Genomic DNA, 18,600 nt, shown 5'->3' with positions numbered 1-18,600 from the left:
TTAGTTTCACTTTTTATGTGGATCACATAACGGGACCTGGACCACCCATGCTCTAAGTAAAGATAAGGGTCATTTGAAAATCAGTGTTTGCATGCATATACAGTGTTTGTGAGCCGTTCGGTATCAGGGCTGAGGGTGAGTGAGTGAAAGGGTAAGCAAGCGAGAGCCTCCTTGTCCAGGGCCCTTCGGTAATGAGGCTCCAGGGAGATAAATCCTTATGAGACCTGACAGGGTGCCACATTCCTAGGCTGAGAGTCCTAGCAGCCCCCCTCCCCTGAGCTCAGCTCTCCAGGGCACTGCTTTATAGACTTCTGATGTTGTTCCCAGACCGAGGCCTATGCCCATTACAGTTCACTCATCTTCCTTTTCACAACAGCTCCATGCATTTGGACGGAGCCAACATCTCTTTTGGCTGTCATGATAATTGCAGAAGTCCTTGCTGACAGCTCAGTACACTGATGTGTGTGTGTTTTTTTAGTAGAAATACTGGCATAATGTTTCAATGGGCATATAATTAACAGTATATTATTGCTATTGCAGTGCTGGGCTGATCACAGCGTTCTGTTAAGGTCCAAGCCATGCTATCAAGGCTCTTATCAGAAAATGTGTTGCAAGCTGTTGAATCCCTTGTACTCTCTTTAAGAGCTTGACTGTCAAGCTACCGAGTCAGACTAGACAGAGATTTGATTAACTGTTTATGTCAGTAGAATTAAACTGTTGTTTGAAGTCAGCCTCCTGCTCTCCTTGGCAGGCTGGAAGCCGTCTGTGTGCTCTGTGCTAGTATTTCCACAGCCATTCCTAAAATGGAGAGGGAGGGTGGGCGGGTGGGGGGTAAGAGGATGAAATATTGGCTTGCACCGCTGAAGGCTGAGGCCCACTCTACTCTGTGCAGAAGACGAAAGCAAAAGAGGGGGAGAAGGAAAGCACGCTAGAGTGAGGTGACTGAGTTCATTCGCAGTGTTGGCAGCAAGCCATTGACTTGCCTGTGGGTGTCTGTAGCAGTGCCAGTGCATGTGTTTAGCCTCTCGTCTGGAAGGCCCCATTCGCCTCAGAGTTTATGTCAAAGCTCTCTCATTGTGTTGGCCCTCTCATCTTGATTCAGGTTTTTTGTCCTCTGCAGATCTTGTGACTGCCTTCAGACTTGTTTTCGTCCTTCTCAGGGGAATCTCTCTGGACTGGACAATCATCAAAGAGAGGCTTCCACAAGGAGGGATGGCTTATCTCACCCTCTCTTTGTCTCGCTGGCCTCTTTTTCTGCCCTTTGTTGCACATATTTGCATGCTATGTCAATATCATGAGTTTTCCTCATCTAGTATTTCCCCAGCAGTGAGGTCTACTCAAGGACTTGAGCACTTCCCTTTGTGTGGGCTGTTATCCAGTTCTGCCTGACTAAAAGATGAGTGTGCACCAGTTTCTTGAAAATATTTGAAGCCACAGAAAAAGTTTAGACTACTTGACACAAAAGCAAAGTCTCTAGTTGGCGTGAGAACTTCGGCAGTGTTTTCCTACCTTGTGGCCCCTCCGAGCCTGTGTTTACAGAGCTCCTCTGTTCCTTAAAGCTAGAGCCACGCTCAGCTGTTCGTAATAGAGCCCTTTGCATAACTGGAATCAAGTGACACTTTGTGTTAGTGACAGTCGAGCAGGAAGGAAGTTTAGATAGTGCCCCTCTTTGTCCTGCAAAAAAGAATCAAAATTATAGTCCGACAATGGAGGCTGACACACGGGCACTCCACTAAGGGCTGTGGCAATAACCACGTGACCGCAATACTGGTCATGTGATGCCCACTGTGGGATTGTCGAATGATCAAATTCAGTTCATTGTGTTTTTGTTAGTATTATATGTGAAAATTATAGAACTATATTTATACACAAGTTTTACATAGGATGGAAGCCAGGTTTTCTATTTCAATTGTGTGTTATTAAAATAAGGAAACACCTAAATTAAGCAAATGTTACATGGGTTGTAACAAGGACAATAAAGAAAACGAGCTCACAGTGGATATACTATTAATAATTGAATATTTTGTAACATTTCCAAATTTGTCAATATCCCTTGTCACTGTTATTAACTAATTGTGTATGTTCGTTATTTAAAAAAAACATTATTTTTAGTGTCAAATCTCACTATTATCGAATGTATGTGGACTTTTTTGGGGGAGGGTGGTTCAGTGCTGGTGCTGGCTTTCCCGTGCAGTTAAAAAAAATTGCAGTGCACCGAGAGCACTTGCTATCTTGTCAAGCTTTTGATCGGTGCCATGCTGAGAGCCCATATTTCTGCCACCGTGCCTCTTGTTGTGTGCCTTGCACAGCGCTGAAACATGAGCTATGAGACAGAGGTGTCATTAGTCAGAGGCCCACAGAAATGGCGGGAGTCCTAATTTCTTTGTTGGCAGGAGTCACCGGGACACATGTCATGAGTACTAATCCACCCACTACTACTATCACAGGCTTTTATCAGTGTATGAGAACGGTGCAGTAATGAGCTAACTGAGCTGAATGTTGTCTCAACATTGAATTTTTGTTGCACTTAACCTTAAAATTCCTCAAATCAATTTCCACTGAGGGTGTGACGCTGTTTTCATAAGTCCACCATGTTCCTCTTCAGCATTGTCTCTGCTTTTAACTACAGTTCGGTTTTGTCGGTGTGCGCTGTAATCTGCACGGTCACTGAAATAGGATTATTCCTCTTGCTTCTTTATTTTCACTCAGTACCTCTGTGCAGAATAAGCTTCTCTTAGTTACTACAGAGGGGTTATGTGGGGGCGTGCTACAGCTTAGTGTATGCATGTTTTTACTTATATCATCATTCTTGGTCTATATGATACTGTCCTTTCAGATGAGAGCAGACTAGTTTGCATAGCGTCATCTGGAGTTAAAATCTATTGCCTGACTCCCGAGGCCTACATATCTATCTGTCATTGGGTTATTTATGTTGCCTCTGAAGCCCCATTAAACTCAGAGTATTTTTGGTTTACGGGCTAGCTGCTTGGTCTGGCTGGGCTGTGTCTGTGCGTCCTCAGTGTGAAGACAGTGGGGCATTCAGTAAGCAGCAAAGGAGAGGTTCAGACTAGCAGGTGCAGGGACTCTCGATCCTCTACGAGGAGCAGTGGACGGGGGAGCAGCTGTGGTAGGGGGTGATGACATTCTGATATCCGGAGCACACAGAGACCACTCTGGCTACTCTGGAGGTGCTAGCCGGAGAAATCAAATTGTTTCCAAGCAACAGTTATGCGTAATGTTTTTTGCAGGTATGAAGGCTGTTCCTCTGGGGACATTCAACTACAAATCTCATGTTTCGTTTTTTTTTCCTCTACAGGTTGCTGGCTAAGAGAAACAGCCGATAATGCACGGCATCTGCTCTGGAGCCACACCCACTTCCTGCCTGTAGAGGAAGCGGCTGTGCCAGCATGTCCTCTCATCCCCAGTCTGTGCCGCCGGGCCGGAGGACTGTGGACACACGGCACCTGCCGAACCCTGCCACTCTACCGCTGCAGCTGCAACGGGCGCACACGGTAAGAGGCACACAGTGCGTTAAATGGTACCACCTGGGCGCCCCGGTAACTCACCTGGTGGAACACACACCATATACTGGGGATGAGTCCTTACTATGGGGGCTCGGTTTCATTTCCAGCCTGAGCCCTTCCTGCATGCATTTCCTGTCTCTCCAGCTGTCACCGTCTAATTTATGAAGCAAAAAAAGTGCACCGCATGTAGTGCCTGAACTTCTTTCAGGTAAAGATTTTACTGGAGTTGTAGCTTTCAGTCTGCCAGCTTGGTGGATATTTAGTAAACAGAGCATTACTCTGGACCCCTAGAGAGGGCCTGACCCCAGGGGCCCCCACTGGTGTTTTTCCAACAGAAACATTCCCAGGTTACAATGTTGTGCACACAGTCCAGTTCCCTCATTAGATGTTTGAGTTGAAAGTTCATGTTGTCATCATGGAGTCACTTAAGGCCTTCCCCATTATTTCCACCCACATCTAATTATCAAGATTCTGTTCCTCTCCGTATCGGGGACAAAGCTGTCTGTGCTTCAAAGAAGAGGCCTCTGGCTGATGTAGAAGTTCATTCAGTGACCTCCAGAGTTTGTTAGGCTTTTTTTTTTTTTTTTGTTCTTTTATGGCGGGAGAATTGAAAGCTCACCCCCCAGGATCCCCGCAGCTGCACCTGTAGTTAATCCGACCACTCCCGCTTATCATCACATGCAGCAGGAGATGAGGGTTGACGGGCTGTGTCCCACAATCCCTGATTGGCAGTGGTGCAAGTTTACAGAAGGTGCATGCGTTATCCCACTTGTGTGAGAAACAAAAGGAAGGAGTGGGAGAAATGAGACCTCGAAAGAAAAGGACTGGAAATTACAGAAGAAAAAAGGCAGGGAGTGAAAAAATGTGGCATCATTGGAGCTTTTGCATCGTTTTCAAGGAGAAAGGAAAAATGCAAGATGTCTTCTTCCACGCTGACAACTTGTTTGTGTTCCAGGAAGTGGGACTGGTCGACTACCACTCTCATCATGCAAGGGACTACGGCTCCCACCTGGCCCAGCCGCATCGCCGCCGGCCTTCCTTACTGTCAGAGTTTCAGCCTGGCAATGAAAGGTAGGTGCTCTGTGCTCGTACGGTCTTGACATTGTTTTGATGGTAGCGTGTTTCGATGATCTGTGCTGTTTGTTGTATTGTATCGTATCAGGGTACGTAAAAGAAAAGCATCTCAAGTTTCACAAAAAAAAGCCACATTTACTTTAAAACTTTCATTACATTATTATCGTCCTTATTCATCATCCTCTGCTGAGGATTGTAGACGACATCATAATTTCCAATGTCATACATGTTTCCATATACTAGACACTAGTCACTGTCAGTCAATGTAGGAATTTTCTACCATTCACATTTTAGTTAGTCTGATTGACATCACAAAATATCTTTTTAATGGGAGCCCTGGCCGAGATAGCAGCATTACAGTGTTTCAAGCATCATATATGCAAATATTAAAAGCACACAAAAACAAAACCTACAGTATCAACTGGCGTTACAGTGAAACTGGTAGCGTCTCCCCTTTAATGTACACCGAAAACCAAAGCATACTCAATGCAAGCGCCATGCAGGCTGCATTTTTATGCAGTATTATTCTACTAAAGCTGCTGCCTGTTAACCCTCCCCCAGTGTAATCCTTATGTAATTGGCATCCGCAAGCCGTTCCTCTGTAATGTTGTGTTAAACGGCTCTGCGGGGCAATGGAGCTTGCAGAGTTTTGCCATCTTCAATAGACCAACAGTAAGTCAGGCAAAGCATTGTATGTATAGGACTTTCTCTCTGGAGGTTCAGGTCTTGTACCTACCATAGTTGTTTATTATTTATATAGTCATGCTTTTTTGAGGATGAGTTTTGATGAGCACTAATGAATAATTTATGTGCATGCCATGAATTTTGCATGATGCACAGAGGATAAGAGGATAAGTCACAAGAATGTTTTTTTTCTCCTCAGTTGATTGTCATGCCAGATTTTCTTGCATATGTTAAACACCCAAGAAGTACAAAATTGAATTTTGAAGAGGTTTATTTGACTAGAAATCAGCTGTGAGATAATTTACGCACCTTTTAGCCAACAGCAGACAGCAGATGGTAGAATGACTCTGTATCAGTGTGTGGCCGTTGCGTGTTGTGTCGGCGTCTTTAACCATCAATCAGATGGGATTATGGTCTCTGATGTAAAGCACAGTGCTGCGTTGGGCCTGTTTGACAGTTAGCTTAGCCTAACCCGCAATGTGGGAACACTGGCTCATTGGTTGATACAGAAATAAACACCACTCTGTTGAAGTGCTGCCCACCAGCTTCTGATTTGTTGACACCCTTCATTCAATCACTGGTGCTTTGGCAGTCACTCTCGGTCTGCATGATGCCTGTTTCTGCAAGACAGATGCCTTGTGCAGCTTCAGCAGTGGGGCAGCGAGGTTGTTTTTCAGCAGATAAAAAACATCCATCATATCAAAAAGGGAGAGTAGCAGTTAGCCCACGTTTCTTTGTGGAGACAGTGAAATAAACCGCTGGTCTTGCTGGCAGGCGTCCGTGGGTGGGAGTCGCTTGAATGTATTGGGCCTTCAGCATTCCTTTAGAGAGCTTAGAATCCAATCTGAAGCCCTCATTCTATGTTCTCATTCAGACTCTGAATAGTGTAATTCTGGCCTTGGCAATCCTTCAAGCTATTCTCCTCTCAGATGTGTACTTGTCTTTTCATAAGTCTCAGTAATTCTGCACACCATGTCTCCATTTGTAGCAAGCTCAGGGTCGTTCACATCCTGACTGAGAATTTTAGCACTAACATGGCCTTAGAAACTCTGCTTTCCTTCAAGCGCTTAAGATCTACGTATCCGTCGTCTCCTCTTGAATTGACTTGGACTGAGGACAAGGTGAAAATGTGCTATTTAGTTAATGCTCCAAATTTACCCTAATTACAGGTCAGAAAACCACTACAGTATAATCACTGGTGAGCCACTGTGCTAGTTGTTTGTTTCATCCTCCTCTTTACTCCAGGCAATATCTCAGTCACTCCGCCTCTTCCCATCTGTCTGAGATCACCCAGGCTACTCGAGAAAGGGAGAGAATACATTTTATAGCAAGCATAACAAGACAGAGAAACCACTTAACGGGGTTTCTTTTCTGACCAGAACAGAGAGTAGAGTGCAAGCAAATCTGGTGCAAATATGCAAAATGAGTTTACACTGCTAGCTGTATTTATTCTTGTCATTTATCTGTAAACTAGTAGTAGTGTTCTCAGGCTTCTGTTCAGACCCCAGTGCATCGATGTGTGCATAATCAGGGTCAAATATTTGCACAAACGTGCTTTTTATTAAACCCTTTTTAAAATTAATTAATGTATGTAGTGCTGTTTATTTACAAGGTTTCATTGCTTTTTATGTTTACTGACGTATTTAATTGCATTTTGTTGTTTTTATACTCCTTCCAACTGCAGTATGCTTTTCATTTATAATTATTATGTGAAAAGGAAACCGTTTGATTTCAGAGCATCAGTTGCTGAATTATGATGCTTCTAACAATCGAACAGTCTCACCTTGTGGATCCTAAAGTTAACATTCCTTTCTCTATTACTTTATAAGACAGATTTACTTTTATAAAGTAGCTTTCATTTGTTTTAGTATCGGGAAGTTAATGGTTGTAGTGGTCTCTCTTGTTATTTTTGCCTTTGAGTAATTCGGTTTTTGTTCACAAGTATGAACAGAAAGGTTCTTGAGCACATTTTGAGTTTCTGGACTCCACCCGTTGTCCCTCCTCTTCAGTTTCATTCATCCCAGCTGTGGTGCAGTTAGCCTGGCTTCTCTGTTAGCCGTCCCTGTGCAGTGCACAGCTGGGGAGCAGCGAGGAGGCTGGCAGCCGCACAAACGCCGCCGCGCTTTCACAATAACAGCCTGCTATCTGCACACATGGTCTCTGTGCCTGTCCTAACGGGGCCCAAACCAGTAAGAAAGTAATGGAGCACTTGTGGGGATGTTGTGTTGTGTTGCCCCCTCCCTGCTCGCTCTGCGCCCCCCCCGCCTCCACCTCCACACACATCTCTTTCTCTCATCCTCCAGACAAATCCTCCCCAGGGATCAGATTATTCTGCACGCTCACAAGAGGGACGGGGGAGAAAGAAAGAGGGAGAGAGATGGGAAGAGGAGAGGGGGGAGGTGGGCTAGAGCTTGATGATGTGATTATGTAAGTGCCAACCCTCTATGGAGATGAGGAAGTGTGCGACTGAATGAGTGAGAAAAATGTGTTCGGGAAGGGGGGGGTGTAGTCACACACCATCTGGGCATTAATGTTGGCCCCCTGTTTTTCGAGTTACTATTTAGGCAATCAAACAGATAAACATTCACAATCTATTTCTTTTTCAGCACCCCGTGACACCTTTTAACATGCAGATTTATGCCTGCGTGTTACATAAATGACATGACATACGACATATCTGTCCTGTGTAAATCTCAGAGGATGGTCTCAATCATTACACCCCCCCCCCCCCCCCCCCCCCGCACCCTACTAGGCAGAGACAGGCTCCATGCTCTTTGGCACATAAAGAAACCACACACTAGGCCATTGTGGGCCTGGACCAGCAATTATGGTTGTGTTTTCCCTCTTCTCTTCAGAAGCCACTTCCATTTTGACACTGGCAGCAAAGTCACTGACTCTCTAGCATCTGCCTCCAGGGCAAACTTGAGAAAACCGTTCCCTCAGAACAGAGAGCCATTTACAAGTGGGCTAATAAAATACCCCAGATCTGAGTAGCTAGCGCAGTTAACATTCGGAAGCTGTCATTTGACTACACGCACTTCAGCTTGTTGCTGGCTATACCCCCCACACTACACATACAGCAGATCATGACCAGATCACATTACAGTATGGTGCTTCCCCCTCCTCCAGTGGCTCTTAGTGTAATTGTTAGCATTCCTGGCCCTCCAGATCAGTTCTTGTGTTGGGGTACAGTACAGGGAGTGCCATAGCTTCTACTGCAAATTTAAACAAAGCGCTTCTTTACCTTAGTGTGTGTGGCCACTGACTGCCTAGCAATGCCTGCAAACCCCCACACAAGAGCCGCTCCAGCATATGCTGCTGCATTTAAAACCATTAGATGGTAGTGTTACAGTGAGTCACCATTTCCAATGTTCTTGCTTCCCTTTCTTTCCACTTTCCACTCCTGAGTGACCCGTTGCATGTTCCCATTCTGCAGAAAAAAAGGTCTTCGGTGATTACTTGATGATGATTCTGTTTGAAACAAATCAAGCCAGCTGGCTTTTGTGTGTGCCTTGAGCCCAACAGTAAAGATTCAGGTCAGCCTGATCTGGGGCTGTAACTGTCATCTTGTGCTTTTGTACAAATGTATCTTTGTGTGGTTAAATGAAGCCTGTATGAATGAGATTTGATTAGACCATCGTGTTTAAATAAACCCAGCACCAAGCCTCGCTCAGAAGATCAGTATTGTCTCAACTTGACGTAATGTACTGTGCTTTCATACTAACTTTGGCATGTTAGCATGCTTACAGCTAGCATGTTAACGCGCATGGAGGTTAGCATATTGATATGTAAGTATGCTAGCATCAGCCATCTTGCTATGTTAGCATGAAAGGTCTAGTGAGTAGGATTGAGGTGGATTCAATTCGTAGCAGTCTGCAACCTCACCACCAGATGTCACTAAACCTACACATTGGATATTTAAAGCTGAAATTTAAGTGCAGCTGGGGCTCATGGAAATTTGGTCAATAGTTCTAGAGGTTTCCTGACCCGAATGCTGTTTTGCTAGTCGAAAAGTACTCAATTGCAATTCAGTTGAGATGAAAGTGTTGGACTGAAGGACTTGAAGAGTCATCCGCAATGCTAGTGTGGCTAAAACCCAATATATCAAAGAAAGTACTGACCCTAAATCAGGTGTTTCTAACTTGTGATTTTCTTTCATCAGCTGTTACATCAGAAACCGTCAGAACTGAACACGGCTTGTAGTAATAACAGCTCCCTGTTTTTATCAGTGGCTTTACATAATTTTCTCTAATCTGCTACGTTTGTATTGTTTTTGTTACAGAGGACAAGAGCAGCATATCCGCTATGAACACATCTACCTGCCAGAGCCAACCGGCCAGTCAGACCTGGAGTATGCAGAGATCAAACGGCCTCGATTAGAGATGGGACCGGAGTCTCTGATGAGGCCTTCATCCCACCGGCCACAATTGCCTCTGGGAGGGGCTGAGGATATGGCAAAGGTCAGTAGTCTTCATAAAATACTGTGTATGATATTGATGGTTTAGAGTGTATTACAGCTGGTCAAGATGGTCAACAAGCAAATGACAAATAATTAGTACAAATAGAAACTCAAAACATGCTTATAATTGTGATTATAGAAGTCTGGACATATCACAGAGTTTTTGAATTAATATTTATATTAGTAATGTACCAGTATTTTGGGAAATAGCTGCTTGTTGCCTTCAGTTACACATTCACAACAAGATTTTAGAAATCATGATTCATAATGTATCCACACTGACCGCCTTTTTCTCCGAAAATATTCCGGCTTTATTGGTGAAGCCTCTTGTTTTTTAGTGAATCCTGCCAGCGACCTTCAGACACACAAAGGATATCATTAGACGCACCGCACCAGAAGTCATAGAAGGAGCTTCTGCATTGTAGGAGATGGAGCTCTGTGAGCGGCAGTGGGAAGACTAAGGGAGATGTGAAACCACAATTAATAAATAATAGAGCTGACCTAGATTTCAAAAGACTGAGGATGAAACTATGTGAACTGCACATCAATACGACTCGCTCGCAGTGTTGAGCTGTGATGGGGAGGCGTTCCTGACATTACACAGAGTGCTTCAAACTGCCAGGGGAGGCAGACAGCCTAGGAACGGTAAATAGATACACCAATAACAGTGGGTACAGGAAAAAAAACATTGACTCTTAAGCTAGCAGGGAAATATTCAGGAATGCCAGCACACTGCCCTCAGAGCACAGAAGGCTGTAAAGCTATTATATAAGTCATGTCAGACGCAATCACTGCACGGAACAAGTGCACCAAATGATAGTGGGGGTATGAGGAGAGATACAAATGAAAATGAGGCAAAGGGCAAGTGTAGTGAGACGCGAAGAGGAAAAGGGAACAGGAGGAGTAGGAGGAGGAGACCAAGCAGAACAGAGGGAGTAGGGCAGTAGTATCAGACAGAGCTGATGGTGGTATGATGACTCACATGGACAGTGAATCACAGAAAGACAAAAGCAACATTTTGCTACTGTACACATTGTGCAGTCATCCTGACTTTTGTGGTTGGAAAAGAGAATAAGATTTAAAATCACACCAGAAAAAGAGGCACCCGCCTTTACTGAGAGCTCTCAGAAATTTTCCATGCATGTCAAACTTGCCTTATATGGCTCAAAGGTTGAGCGGTTTTATTGGTGTTATTTATACCGTTGTGGAAATCCACATGTGACAAAGCTGACCAATAATCCATTCAGACCAAAACAGGGATGCAGCTCAAACCACTGACGGCGTTCTATCTGAGTGAGTCAACGCAAGTTAGCCGACCCACCTCTGCGACCAGCACCAGTGCTCCCAATGAAGTCAGCTAAACTACTTTTGAACCAGTGTTTGGTACAATCTCCTCCACCTCATATCTCATCAGCCCGGCAGAAGAGATGCTCCATGGTGTGCTCGGATTTTACAACTGAACTGTGAACTAGGACGCACACTTTAACTATGTCTATATATCTATAGATAAGAAAAAGCTTGAACCAAAGAACCACGAGCACGTGACAGATTAACATACTGGAAACCATTGTTTTCCAGTGCTCAGTTCATATCTTTATCACAATTCTTTATTTACCAAATTCAAGGGTCCTTTTCAAAAATGTTACGTGTTAAAAACGGCTGCTGTATAGTTAGCACCTGTTTTAACTCTCAAATATCATTTATTAGCATCTGCAATGAAGCGCTCATGTGCAACGTGTGGGAGAGCGTGAGAAAGCCAGCGCGAGGGTAGAAAGACGGCACGAAGTGTAACTGAAACTCGAGTGCGGAGATTGATTCTAGGCATAATACCAGCGGCTCTGTATCTGGACTGATGACGTTATTGGCTCAGGATGTTCGGCGATCAGGGACATTACACCCCAGTAGTCAACACACGTTGGCTTCAATATGACTGTGTGCATCCAGAAAGTAAAAAAAACTAGGATTCTGTAGTGTTTTGGTGTTTGAGCCTGTGAATAACAGCACTCGTAGGTGATGTTTGACTCATGGTATGTCAATACTTAACTACCACTTACTTTAACTGTAGCTTGAAAAAGAAATATATTTGATTCTTTTGTAAAAGGAAAGCAGACATTATTTTAAATATTTTTATCTGACTTACTTCTGTCATTTACTCGCTTCCTTTTGTCATAATAATGAGTAGAATTTATGAACATAATCTATAGTTGTAGCCCCCCATTTAAGACGACGCCAACTGAGGAGCAGTCCACGTGTAGTAATGTCCCACGACGACACAGAGTTGACGTGCGTTCACAATCAGTCCTGGCTCAAAGAACAAGACATAAAAAAAGGTAGCAGCGAAACATGTCTATAAAATTTATAGCTGATGTGTCGAGTTCACAGCAAGACGCCCACGCAACTTACACCTGTAAGATTCTTGCACTGTAAAGATTTTCCCTTGCATCACAACCTTGTTTAGATCGTAGAGCTCTACTGAGACCGCTTTTACTCTGAATTTTAGTTTTATTTTCTCTCTTTTAAGTGATTTCCCCTTCAGAGATTCTGCTTTGAAACCTAAGGACGGTCACCTCAGAGGCTTTGAGCACCGACCTGTTGTGTAGTCTGCACAAGAGAGGGCTTGACGTCCAAACGACGGGGACTGTTATGAACTGAGATGCACATTCTAGCATGAAAACAGGATGTCTGTGGCTCTATTCAAGTGTCTGGAATGCATACACTCAAGACTGCGTGAGTCAGTAACACAGGCTGGTGCTCACTAAGCAGAACACATTTATGTAGGCATGCTACAACACCCAGAGGTAGTTTAAAAAAAGCCTGATGCAAACACAGCTGGAGATAGCATGCAGCGGTATGTTCTAAATGTGACGAGGGTCATGGAGGGTGTATAAGCTGTAAGCGGTGCTGGGCCAGGGGCTTAGCTGTTGGCCTGTGACCTTTTCACATTATGTCACAGGTGTGGTGGCTGTTGATGTGCTGCTGCGCTGTTGACGAGATCAGAGGACAGTGTAGGACACAGTGCCAGAGGGAAAACACAACAGAGACTGCTTTTGTCTTCATAGTATTTTCCCTCACGGTTTAACACGCTTTCTAAACATTTGCTCACATTTTACTAGAGTTTGCAGCAGAAAAACGTGGCAACAGTAAAAGTAAGATTTAAGTTTCATATTAATAAACTGTGGAACATGTGGTGCTCCCTCCCAGATTACACTTTGTCGTGTATTGATATCTGGTTTTACATCACCAGGATTTTGCCCCCTGTGAGCGGTCTCTGGCATGCTGAGCAGTAACACAGGTCAGGAGGGTGGTGGTGTTTTTTGCCCTCATGGACGTCGTTTTCATTATTTTCCTTTCTAATATTTATGCATAGTGAATTCTTTGTGACCAACCGGCTTCGGCAGACTTTGGCTTGTTCATCTAGGACAACCCCTCAACATCCTCTGGCAGTGACATTTTCAGTCACAGCAGGTCTGCGGGGCTATAATGCAGCCTGCCTAGTCCAGATTAGCCCGCTTACAAAACCTTAATTTCAACATTTAAATATAACCTAGAACAAAACTCAAGCAATCACATGCACATTCCTTTATGGAGGCTGTAACTCTAGAATGCTCACATACGTGCGGGAGGTATGAGCACATGTGCAGTGAGGAGAAGCTCAATCCTTCCCCTGCAGAACAAGTGGGCCCTCATTTGAGTGTGTTGTTACATAAACAGGCCCATGTAACAGCAACTCCATTTCCAGTCCTGCTTTGCATGTGAGCGGATTACTGAGTATTGGCTTAAAGCATGATCTACCAGACTTTGAAAAAAGCATTTTTATGTGTGCTGGGCTATTCGAAGGCAGCACTCAAAGGTGTACGGGGACCCGAACATCGAGCTGTCTTGGACATGTGGTGGCAGAATGATGAATTCCAGTTTCTAATTAAATGCTGCAATAGTTGACTGGGATCTGAACAACATGAGGTTCTGAATGCATCATTCATGTTGCAATGTACTGGTGTAATGTTTGAGGAGTATTAACACATATATTAACGTTTTTCTAATTGTCCCGGAGAATGAATGAATCGAGGGAAACATTCAGGTCAAATAAAAAGGACCTGCTCATCTCAGTTAGAGCTCAAATGATTATTGACAGATAAGGAAGTGGTGACAGTTTTTTTTTTTTTTTTAGCTGGTTTTTGTAGTCTGTTTTTATGCAGATTTTCAAGTTGTGCATTAAATTATTCTTTGTCAAAAAACATTTGAAAAAAGTAGAACTATGACCACTTTTGCTTTCTGGCTGAGGTGAAAAAGTTGGTGTGATGATGAAAGCAAATTGCGACCAAGTGAAATGGAAAACAGGCTTGGCGAATTAATCGTGACATACATGAAACACATGACTTTAACGTCCGTTCATGCTTCCGTTCCAACAAAGACCTGCAGCAGTGGAAAACATCAGATATGCGTGGTGGGAATCTTCCTCAAATTAAACCAACAGAAATATACTACATATTTACATTTTCCAAACACCTTGCTGTGCCCTCGTCCTCTGCAGTGGTTCAAAGCACCCGGCTGTAGAATTTGTGCATAAAGCATCTGTTTATCCTGATGTGTCCAACTCCTAATGTTCACAATGACAGTAGTGGATAGAAACATCATCTTCATTTAATCTTAATTCTGTCGAGTCCAAAAACCTTTTGTTGCTGTGTGAAACATAAAAAAACAGAATGCAGTTGAACAGTTTTCTGTTCCTGAGTCATGTGTTCACAAAGCGGTGAACCTGTTTTCAGTTGAGTATATGTCAAAAAAGATTTGCAAGATATCACAGTCTTCATCATTTTTGGAATCAGGGTTGTAAAATTTTCACTAAATTTGGTCAGTTGATAGTCTAACACTGTGCTGAAGGAGGGTTTGTATTATCAGTGTGTACTCTGAGTGTATACGCTGATGTAGGAGCAGCGTGTTGTACTTGGAAGATGGTTGGTTTGATCAATCGCTCCTCTCTACGCTCTCATCAGTACAGCTGCTCAGTTGATGAGCCGCACTGTGTATTGTTTGACTGACAGACGCGCACAATTTCCATTTTTCTGCCAGAAGACATGGCTATTAAGTGTCTCCTGAATTTGATCTACACACACGTCCTACCCGTCAGATTTTCCCTCTACATCCTTAAAACTGAGTATTTCACATTTCAAACAATGTCTGTTAAACGGAGCCAGCTGCCAGTGCTCTGGTGCATAATCCTGGCGAAGGAGGCTGTGACCTCTTTCATTAGCGTGGTCTAGTGACACTGAGACACTACACTGGCTTTCATTACCCAGAGGACTTAATTACCGCCGTGTGTTACCTTCCCCACGGATGCACAGACTGTGTTCGGATGATTTCTTGCAGAGTAACCTACAGACCTTGCAATCAAAGGGAGGCTGTGATGCTTTCAACTGGAGAGAAGATGTGGAAATGTGAAAGTTTATTTCTCTGTGATGCTCAAGCCGAGAGGGTTTCAATGCTGTCAGATACTTGACCCTGACATGCCATCTGTGATTAATTTCACCCAAATATTGTATAGACTTGTATTACCTCATGAAACATCCTCAGTCTTCTCTCTCCCTTCAGATTTTAATGAAATGAAGTTATTGTTCATCTTCTGTGTAATTGAAAATACGAAGGACCATAAAGTTCTGAACATCTAACCGTTTCTCTTTTCTCTGTGCTGTGGACTCTTCTGTAGGATCGCGGAGGTGCCATGGGGAAACTGGAGCCAATCTCCCCCGTGAGCCCGGTCCACATGGACCCTGACTTGGATATGGTGCCGGCTCGCTTCTCCAAGGAGGAGCTGATCCAGAACATGGACCGCGTGGACAGGGAGATCACCATGGTGGAGCAGCAGATCTGCAAGCTTCGCAAGAAACAGGTGTGCACACCTATGGATGTGGTCATAACTTAAAGATTGTTTTGGCTTGCTCTGTGTGTAGAGATTGGAGACTGATGCTATCTCAAGTTTTCTTGCTAAGCTCTTTAATTTTAAGATGAGTTATGTTTCTCCATAGAGACGTTCTGCTGGACCTGGTGTAAATGCCTCTGGCTTTGGAATCGATTTATATTTCTGCCTGAGATTTTATTTGTTGTTTTTTTTTTACCGCCTCCAAAGCACTCGATGCATGTGGGAACGTATGCAGCAGAAAGGGCTTTGCAAACTAGATTGCAAAATACTTATTTGTCTTGCCACTGAAAAGAAGGCAAATAATGAGTTGTACTGGGCTGTGTTTACATTCATTCATTCACTTTGTGATAAGAGAGCAGCAGGACGGGTTTTTGCATTGGATGTAACCTTCCTATGTTTATTTCGAAATATACATTTTGCAATCTATAAAGTGAATTACAGCTTGACATGGAGCTTAATGTGACCTACATTTTAGAAGCGTTTGCAGAGGTGATTGAGGTACTTCAACAGTCTTTTTCATTATTTTGTGCATGGCTGTAAGAAGACAGTGAAAGTTAAGCAGACACCACTTTGTGATGTCCTTCCTCTGCATTCTGCACACATTTTGACCAGGCAGCCATGCCTAACAGCACTACCTAAGAGTTTATTCGTCATGCTTGTAGATGTCTAAGGCTCTGCCAGCGCTGGCATCCTCGTTGAATTTTCTTCGTGGCAGTGTTTGGCTCGTTTGAAACGTTCATGTGTGGTTTTCCAATGTGACTTCCCCTGCCAGGCTTCAGTTGGCATCAGTGCAATAAAGTCTAGCTGTTTTGTAATCGCTGCATTCAAGTTCTGTGGCCGTTTCTTGTGCCACGATTCTGTACACGCACTCCTCCAGGCAGCTGCATTCCCGTTTCTCTTCTCTTCTCTTTGGCTTTTTATTTAGGAGAAAAGTAGGTTAAAAATATATAAGGCTATAAATAACAGCTTCCCCGGGGGAGGAGGAGGAGGAGGAGGAGGAGGAGGAGGATTATGGTGGAGGTTTTGTGACTGCTAAACCACTCATATCCCTGCCACACAGTCTCCCTTTTGGCCGCCTGCCATGTTTAGTAGAGAAGCTGTATGGTCGAGCTCACTCTTTTCCACCCGAATCCCTCCTCCACCCTGCACGTAGTTATATTCACGTTCTCGGCGTTGTGATCAATTATTTAAAAAAATCATTATTCAGAAGTCGCATTAGGTTAATTTATTGATGACAGCTGCGTGTGGTACATGTGAGTCTGATCTCTGGCTCGTCTGACAGTATTTAAACTAATGATGTGATTCTTGACAACTGAATTATGCTGTTGACATTCCTCCACTGTAGCTACAGACTGATTTGACAGTCCTTAAGGTTCCTGTACACAGCCAGTGGTTTGACAAGCTGGAAATATTGATTATGATAAGCTTGATCAACTTCAGAAAGACACAGTTATATTTACTGGGAGCACCCAGAAATTTGGTTGAGAATGGCCTCCAAATAACACACTGATGAGACAAATACTATACTAGATTTTTTTTATTTAGCATAAATTAGCTACAGCTGATAAAATCTGCCAACACCATTTCACCTGATGAAATCGAAGGTTAGCAGATAAAATCGAGGAGCTAGCTACTTGAATGTTTTGTATGTTGCTCCTTGTTAATAGAGCAGTTTTAGTCTTTAATGAGTCTGTTTTTCACTTTTCTTTAATCAAATTGCAGAAAGAAAGCAAAATAAAGCCGGCTATCAAATTCCATTCCCGGGGTTGAAACTTATGAATGATTGAGAGTCTAAGCTCTGCTGCTCACACGCATAAATCACAACCCCTCCTCTCATCCTTCCTCAATAGACACACAGTGTTTCTATGGTTTTTTCTTTGCAGTCCGCCTCTCTTGAAGCATTAAAACATCTGGAATAATTAAGCGGCACGGTAAAACTTTATTTAAAGAGTTCTGGCAGTGTTGGTGGATGGGCGGGGGTTAAGGCTTAGGTTACCGCAAGTCTGTGTCATGTCAGCCAAGCCCAGGATGGCTGGTTTGTTTTATTTTACTCTGTGGCGGGTTTGGAAAGAGAAGGGGGGTCTCTATGGGAATGTCTGTGTTTCCCTCACCAGATGCTCCAGGCCTATCATATCACATGATGATTCATCTCACTCTACTCTCATGTGTGTCCTCTGGAGCCTCCTGTCCCCTCTCTGAAGCCCCTGACAGGAGATGAGAAGGGGGAAGCAGGGGGCTGACTTAACTGTAGATCAGCTATAAGCACGTCTCTCAGCGACACTTGGCCTTGGCCTGACGACAGCGAGTTGCTTCTGTCTCTGCTTATAGCCCGAACAACACGGAGACTGTATCCAAACATTTCAGCCAATTCGTAAAATCAAAGAGTCAAGTTTTTTATTTATTCGGTGGCGATTTGCTTGAGCTGGCAAATCTTTTTCCTGGTAGTTTTGTGATAATTGGTTATATGTTATATTTGAGTTAATTGTTAAATATCAGTGGCTGCCAAAGAGTGTTTTTGTCAGCTTTTACTCAAACGTCTAAACCCTGGCCTCTTTATAAAATAATTTACCAAATTCAAGTAAATAAACCTTCCAATAAAAGCATTTTAATCAGAATGATGAGTTGCTTCAGTGTCAAATACCAAACCTCCTTTTCCTTTTATGCATTTTATATCCAGGTAAAGTCCAGGTATGATCCCATGTATCAGGGTGTACTAGACTGTGGGGCTCTAACATACTTTACTACATAGTTTGTTTAATTGAGGAAGACCAAAGTTTAACTGGGGCAACTTGTGTTAAAACAGTTTAGCCGGTTAGCTGTCAGCTAACACAGACACTGATGAGTTAGACTGCAAAACAAAAAGCAAGACAAAGATAAATGATGAGAAACGCTGCATACAGCAGCACCTTATAGCTTCTTTATGACTGTATGCGTTTAAGCTG

The 18,600-nt window shown here is 43.5% G+C and overlaps 1 protein-coding gene across 9 annotated transcripts in view; it reads left to right on the top strand.

Moving 5' to 3' along the window:
• ncor2 (nuclear receptor corepressor 2) overlaps positions 1 to 18,600 on the top strand; it is an 83,933-nt gene that overhangs the window by 14,576 nt on the left and 50,757 nt on the right. For all 9 annotated transcript variants that reach the window (XM_041936329.1, XM_041936333.1, XM_041936328.1 and 6 more), the window contains exons 2-5: positions 3,317 to 3,512; positions 4,480 to 4,595; positions 9,565 to 9,742; positions 15,446 to 15,628. In XM_041936329.1, the coding sequence (XP_041792263.1) occupies positions 3,408 to 3,512; positions 4,480 to 4,595; positions 9,565 to 9,742; positions 15,446 to 15,628 (582 nt within the window). In that variant the 5' untranslated portion in view covers positions 3,317 to 3,407. The remainder of the gene's footprint in view (positions 1 to 3,316; positions 3,513 to 4,479; positions 4,596 to 9,564; positions 9,743 to 15,445; positions 15,629 to 18,600) is intronic.

This window comes from Chelmon rostratus, chromosome 5 (assembly GCF_017976325.1).
Source record: "Chelmon rostratus isolate fCheRos1 chromosome 5, fCheRos1.pri, whole genome shotgun sequence".
NCBI classification, from domain to species: domain Eukaryota; kingdom Metazoa; phylum Chordata; class Actinopteri; order Chaetodontiformes; family Chaetodontidae; genus Chelmon; species Chelmon rostratus.
This window is presented reverse-complemented; position numbering and strand designations above follow the sequence as displayed.